This window comes from Pararge aegeria, chromosome Z, assembly GCF_905163445.1.
Source record: "Pararge aegeria chromosome Z, ilParAegt1.1, whole genome shotgun sequence".
Taxonomy (NCBI): domain Eukaryota; kingdom Metazoa; phylum Arthropoda; class Insecta; order Lepidoptera; family Nymphalidae; genus Pararge; species Pararge aegeria.
This window is the reverse complement of record NC_053208.1, coordinates 15,311,010-15,318,439: the sequence shown is the minus strand read 5'-3', so window position 1 is coordinate 15,318,439 and position 7,430 is coordinate 15,311,010. Positions and strand designations below refer to the sequence as shown.

Genomic DNA, 7,430 nt, shown 5'->3' with positions numbered 1-7,430 from the left:
AATTAACAATGGTAATTAAATAGTGTGGAATACCGAAAGAAGAATAAAGAAGAAGAAAGAATCTATACAAACAATATACATACATAAAAAATGTTATCTTAATACTATATGAGAAATTGTATCGAGGTATATGATCATTACCGTTGCAAAACTTCTGCGTAGTTGTGCATGTTATAGATGTACTATATGTGTGGATTTATTGACTTTTCACATCCCACGCTGCCACCCATTACTACCCGCTTTCCAACCCGACCCCACTTTTATCCCGGCAGTACTGTGTTCCAGAAACTTTTCCCCCAGGTAGAGCACTAAGCATGCGCAGTTACGCTAGGTCTTGCTTCGCCCGGGTTAAATCTAGACACTCAGCGTTGGGCTTTATAACTTTGAACACGTTTTCTGCAGTTATACAGTTTTCTGAGCGCATATAAGTACTTTTAGTGGTCAAGTTAACATTTGCCACATCTTTATTTTATAGGCGGTCTATTCAGTGTCGTATGAATGGTGTATCGTTAATTTTGTTTGTTATTTGTGACTAAAGGATTGGGATAAGGATTCTTATCAAGCCTGTGAGTATCGATTTCGTTAATTATTTTCAGCTGTTGATGTCAACATGTCACATATATATGTGACATGTTGACAGATTATTTTTAATTTTGTTATTATTTTATTTATATATGTATAATTACAATATAACAATCTTATCATTACAAAATTAGTTAGGGCGTATACTCTGGCGAAAATTACTAACCCACCATCCATAGCGGCGCTCGGACGAAAGCCACGCCTGCGCCTTGCGCTGCAATGTACTTTTTCATCTTCTTACGCCTCGACTACTGGAGGTTGGCCGTCAGCTCAGCGAACTTCTCGCGGGCTTGCGTCAAGCGAAATAATTGTTCGACTCTAGCGATATTTTTCCATTAACGGATGTTGCGCAACCATTCTTTCTTCTTCCAACGTGTCGTATGCCTATTATTATGAGTAGAAGCAGTTGGTATCGGTCATGACTCAGGACGTGGCCTAGATATTAGACTTTTACTTCGGTTTCTGGAAACGCTGGAGTACACTCACGTTGTAAACTTTCATCATCCTGTTAATGCTGAGCATTCAGCGATAGCACAACATCTCAAAGGCTTGCTCGGGCAATTTCAATCTGGGCGAGGATTTCTTATCTACAGTCCCTTCCTTGATTTACTCAACCCCCGAGGCATTTGTACATTGCTGCAGAGCAACGGAAATCAAATAATTTAATATTATAAGAAATATATAATTAAAAAAAATGTGTAGTACAGTCTTTGAAAAATTATATTTCTTGTAATATTGGAATAATGCGAATACAATATTTTTCAGAGTGATAATATAAGCATTTAAAATGAAGACTAAAAAAGAAGTAACGGTCAGCAGTGAAGAATCTACAAGCGGAGAAGATGCTCCTGCGCAGTCATCGATAACAACACCGGCAGCGCAGTCACTTATTATTAACGACCAACCTTCATCCGAAGAGAATGGCTCCAATGTTGCTAATAATACATCGGTAAGCACTGCACTGGGGGAAAGACAGCTTGAGGCGAGGGGGAGGGGGAAATGAAAGAAAGGTATTGAGAGGGAGTGAGGGAGCATGGTGGAGGTGAGAGTTGGTAGTGAAAGGTTGGAAATTAGACAAATTACCTGAATATTGCTATTCTTTTTGCGCAGTTAAACGGAAGTTCAAACCGCCGGATGATGGGAAAAGAGCCGTTACTGAGATAAAAGCGTTAGTAGGGGAGGGGAAGTGAAAGGAATGGGGAGAGGAGAGGAAGTGGGCGAAAAATTTAGGTGGAAGAGTAGGAGTATGGGAGGGGCAGACTGAAGGTGCGAGGGGAGGGGCTAGGGGTATGGGGTAGGGTAGGCGGAGGGGAGGAGGGTTATAAGAGCAGTGACCTTCTCTTATCACTGGGAAGGAATGCAAGTCAGAAGGGGCTGGAGTGAGATAGTGAGGGGCTGGAGTGGGACGGTGAGGGGCTGGTGGTATTAAACGCCAGTAGGAAAGGGCTGGAAAAGAGAGATGTGTGGTGTGTGTGGATGAGGGGACAACAATATGTTTTGGCGGAGGCGGATGATTTTGAGTGACTTATTATATGTATAAAGATGTCATATATGCCTTATTTTTGCTTACAGGCATCTCAATCAACTTCATACAGTCATCACAATCAAGGTGTTTTCATTTGCGCCTGTCGGCGTTTTACATTGACGAACCCAGAGTTGATTAAAAACTTATACCGAGGTAAGCTACATATAGCAATTTTTCATCAATGAACAACAATTTTCGTTTGGATATGTAAATTCTGAAAGCTATGGATTTAAGTAAATTATCATTGATTTTGTCTTAAAATAAACTAATGAATTTGGGAATTTTAGGGGTTCATTTAGCAACAAATCGCCTACGATCGCAGACTATGCACACTGATTTCAACGATTTTGAAGATGAATATACGGATCACGAAGATGATTCGGCCGAGGAGCTTGCCAACGGATTTCGTAATGTAGTGAGTGTTTAAAATAATTCTTTATTATGTAAAGTTAATTGGTGACTGTGAATTCGATTAACTCTTTTACATTAAATTACTATTTATTTATTTCAGAATATATCACAGCCCAACCAAGAAAGTGGTACAAAAACTGAGGGCTCTTCGGTCCAGCCAGAGGATGACGATGAAGACGAATTTGATATTATTGCCAGATATCCGGAAATGATAAGAATAGTTTTTGAAAATGATGGCTTTCGACGTGGTGTACTTTATAATGAACTTCCGGTTGACAACCCCGTTAAGATGGTTGGTACAAAATTATTGAGTTTTAAAAAGCAAAACCATTGTTTTTGTTATCTATAGGTATAGTAAAAAATTATATTGATTGATTTCTTCCATAAATCTTCACTAAATTTATATGCTGAAAAAATAATCGAAATAAGCGTAGAGTGAAATCTTTAAGGTCGTCGGTTAAAATCCCACCTGTTGGTAGGTTTATTGTGATAACAATTTTATATTAAACGGATTTATATCAAATCTAAAACATATGCCATGGCATTTTTGAAAAAAAAAGTCAAATATATTCAGTATCATTTTTTTCAGATAAACGACCCCGGTACACTTGAACTAGAACCTCTGTTCTCGGATCTTTCGTCAGATGAAGAGACGAACTGCAGTTCGGACAATAGCAGTGATGAGACACCTTAAATATCGAGTCTACAAATAACTTTATTATTTCACATCACACTTGCTCGTAACGAAAATCTTATTACATCGATAGTTCATAGTCCAAAATATTAGACACGCGTGTTTTTTTAAATTTTGCCGGGAAAAAAAGATAACTTTTTTGACATTAGTATTTCCAGAAATGCACAAATATTTTTAACCTTCTTAGTTATGATAAATGAATATTTATTTTATTAAACTATTCAAAATTCATAACTACATAGTTATATTTTAAACATGTTTTAAATATGAAAATATTTTCCTTTTTATCCTTTTAAGAAGGCTTTATGCAGCGAACGAAGCCGGCTTACCTTGGCGTGCGAAAAAAAGACGCGCGTCATTTTCCTATTTCCGCTTTTTGCTCTTTTGTTAATAATTTAAAATGTTCAGTTTAAATTTTAAACATATATATATCTAGATCAGTAGTAGATTTTACTCTGCCGGGAATAATAATCAAGGCACTAATCTCGAGTGAATAAATTACCTGTTACAACTTAAATCTAGATAGCGGCCTACGAAACTTTTATACAGTAGAATAGAGAAAAAATGATCAGTTATCTTCTGAGAACGTATTTATAACTTTATCCTGTTTTTTTTCGACGCAAGTGTGATGAAAATAATCGTAAAAAACGCTTATGGTACATTACTTGTTACACTCGCGGCTTTCTTAGGGCATTCACTTTTAGCTCATGCGCCTAATACCGCCTCGACTGTAAAATGCAATGTACCATTACTTGATCCATAATTTACTATCACGTATTACAAAAAGTAAACTAAATTTTAAGCTGATTTAAATTAAGTTAGTTATAAATTATCTATATTATAATGTAGTATAAGAGCGTAACCTATCTTTTTACTTAAAGTAAGTTAAATTATTTTCTTTCATATTGTCAAAAGTTTTTTCACCGGTTGATTTACTTTTCTTGGTTTGGGTGTGATTTTTATTAATTCGGTAGTGAAAATAAATTAAAGTTTTTAGGTTATATTAATAATATATGTGATGAAAGATTAATTTTCAAATCATCAATTATCAACATAAAATTTAATTTCTTACATAAGCTAAGCTAAAAAAAGTTTTGTAAGATTAACAATTAAATTATCACTAGCAGAAATGTACTAATATTACTAAAATGCATAAGGTATAGTATAGCTTTTGATTTTGTTTTAAAAAACTTTGATGGGACCTACCCAACCTTATCCTGTAAGTTTCTTGGAATCCAATAATTTACGAATCTTTCGATAAATAGCTATCCTAAAATATAAAAAATACAAAAAAATATAAAAACCAAAAAAGTTAAGAAAATGCCAAAAAAATTAAAGTAACAGATAAAACTTATAATTTAAACATTTTGGTCTAGCAATAAGGTAAACTACTAAGATATAAATACATAGGTTTTATAAGACAATACATGTAACTTTTTGCAATAGGGACGTAAATCTATTTCAATTTATTTGGTTAAATGTTATAGCCCTATTTTTATACGTACCTAATCACATCATTAATACGTATCTCAGATAGTTCAATAAAACTGAAAAACGATTGATATAAATTGCAAAAGACGTGAATGACATAAACTGAGAGAAGGCTATAATCATTCAAGGATCAGTATTCAAATATCAATTGAATAAACTTACAAATGAAATAACTAACATAATGTTTACGTTTAATTAAGATGTCTCCCAAGATACAATAATAAATTGATTGCATTCCAATTACAGCCAAAACAGTTGCTCAACAGGATGCTGTTAAAAGCCTTACTTACGGATGCTACTTATACAATACCAACTCTATAATAATAACTCAAGGCATATTATAATATCCCACTAAAAGACAAAATCCAGATTCACGTCTAGGATCCACTGATTTCAGCTTGATTTGCAAATGTTACAGCTCATAGCACTAATATTAATATAAAACGTCGGCATAAAACTGATAATGATAATATATGATTAAGGTATTTTTAAAATAAAAATAAACATAAAGGTCAGAAAAAAGATCTCAGTAGATAAGAATAACTTAATATTGAGATACCAAATCTTGTTATGATCATATTATGTGGAATGTAAGGAAAAGGTGGTTGATGCGCCATACTTAAACGTAATCTATAACTTTGTGTAATAAGATAAATTTATCTTTTTGACCCAGATTACAAGATTCTTATTTGTTTTTAAATAAAGTTGTCCGATTTACATTTAAAACAAAGTAATTAAAGAAAGAATATCTATGAACAGATGGCCGTTTCTATTTATTTTTCTGGCTTTTGTCTGGTCAAAGGCAATCTACATCTTATAAAATGTAGGTATGGCACATAAACAATCTATTTGATCTCATTTAAGCTTAATATATAATTAGGGTAAAATAGAGCAATGGATTTCTCTTTAACGAGAAATTAGATAAATTTAGTCCGACTAGTAGTACTAGTTTTGTTTCCTTAGCATTTTTCATGTCCTTTTTAATTCTTTTTACCGAACACCCATTGTCCGGTACTTTACTAATGAGAAAAATGTTTGAAAAATATTGTTACACATAACTTTTTTGATCTCCATCTAATTAAGTGATTTTGTTTATCGTAATCTGGAAAAAACATCACATAATAATGAGAAAAATGTTTGAAAAATATTGTTACACCTAGCTATTTTGATCATCAATCTATTTAAGTGTATATGTTTCTATTGTATACTGGAAAAAACATACGACACTTACCTTTTTACTGCGACGAAAAATGCCATTAGCGGTCACAAAAACAGAATACCGGGGCGCTCTCATCTCTCTCTTGAGTACGGGCTCTACAGAGCTACCTGAGCTACAAGCGCGAGCTGTTCCGTTTTCTGCCACATAATGCTGAAAGTCGCAGAACGGAGACAGAGGTCGTTTACAGGTTGAGAGTACTGATTTGTAGATACAAATCTGTATCCCTTTATAAAATTAAAACTAACTTAATCTTTACTAATATCGTCGTAATAACGTATTATTAGGATTATTATAGTAATATGATTGATTAAATTTAGAATAACTATTTATAAGCTTAGCAATAAGCATCATTGGGCCTAAATAAAACAACCAGGTTCCCGCCCAAAGAGATTGAGAATATAATGATTTCCGGAAATTAACCTGATCTGTTTTATGTTGTGAGTTCATTGGAAATAATAATTTAATTCTTACATTTTTAATAATTTAAAAATTTGTTGATTATTCATCGATCCCAACACACAATTAATCTGAAAATGTACGATATTAAATTCAATTTGTGTTGGGATCATTTAGTTTTGAGATTGTTTAACGGGCTAGTGGTTTTTTTTGTCGACATAGGTAGTACTGCCTAGTTGGAAGGGTCTGTTGGGGTCTGCCTGGGCTTGAACAATTCTTCTGACTAAGCCTATGCCGAAGTAGATTTCTCCAATAAAAGGAGTGCCTGTTTTCGTCTTCCTTTGCTTGCTTGCTGTCTGACCTCCTTCTTCCTTTCACTGCTTTATTTATTTTGTCTTACTACCCCTTTTATTTCAACAAGATACCGTTATGTTACTTCTCTACTACAGCTAGTTTAATTCTGTCTAAATTCATTTCGAATTAAATATTTTAAGTTAACATTTAGTGCAAATTTTATACCGCATTTCATTTATTTGATTTTACTTCTACATTTTTCTTCATCCATTTATCTACTGTCTTAACTCTTCTTTCTTTAACTATCCTTAATTAGATATTGATAGTTGATGTCGTATAATCGTTGTTATCAATGTCGTGTGGTAGGTTGTACATGTTCTTCACTAGGCATGTTATTTGTAAATTTCCGATTAATTGGGTTCTAAAAATTATATTGCATATCATACCCGCTTGTTATCTCTACGCACGCGTTGTTACGTACGCGTTTCTTTGTAGTATAAGGGTAAATAAGAAACAGTGTTCTTGTCAATTATAATATTATGGAAATATATAGTTGACAAAATATCTGTAGGCAATCACAGCAGAAACGATTTAAGATCATGATTCGAACGGTAATGTTGTTCTTGTAATTCAGTATATCTTAGTCATTTAGGTATTCTAAATTTTCATACCTCCGGTCTATTACTTAAATAGTTTTAAATCTTATAGTCTCTCATCATATCTTAAAAATAGCCGAACGGTTACATTCCACTATATTTGGTCAAGATCCATGTGAAAAATGACCAATTTCAAAATTTCATAATGTTGATTAACCAAGA

The 7,430-nt window shown here is 33.5% G+C and overlaps 1 protein-coding gene across 1 annotated transcript; it reads left to right on the top strand.

Annotated features, from left to right (window-relative positions):
• Positions 1-1,357: 1,357 nt before the first annotated feature.
• On the top strand, positions 1,358-3,212 carry LOC120636586. The gene is made up of 5 exons (XM_039908130.1): positions 1,358-1,531; positions 2,155-2,260; positions 2,395-2,522; positions 2,619-2,810; positions 3,108-3,212. The coding sequence occupies exons 1-5, from the start codon at positions 1,370-1,372 to the stop codon at positions 3,210-3,212; spliced, it is 693 nt and encodes a 230-aa protein (XP_039764064.1). The 5' UTR covers positions 1,358-1,369.
• The last annotated feature ends 4,218 nt before the right edge of the window (positions 3,213-7,430 follow it).

Excerpts from the sequence above, each read along its gene's own strand:
- LOC120636586 (XM_039908130.1), top strand. The coding sequence starts at position 1,370 with ATGAAGACTAAAAAAGAAGTAACGGTCAGCAGTGAAGAATCTACAAGC. Across the intron at positions 1,532-2,154 it reads ATGTTGCTAATAATACATCG|GCATCTCAATCAACTTCATA; the intron begins GTAAGCACTGCA and ends TTTTGCTTACAG. Across the intron at positions 2,523-2,618 it reads CCAACGGATTTCGTAATGTA|AATATATCACAGCCCAACCA; the intron begins GTGAGTGTTTAA and ends TATTTATTTCAG.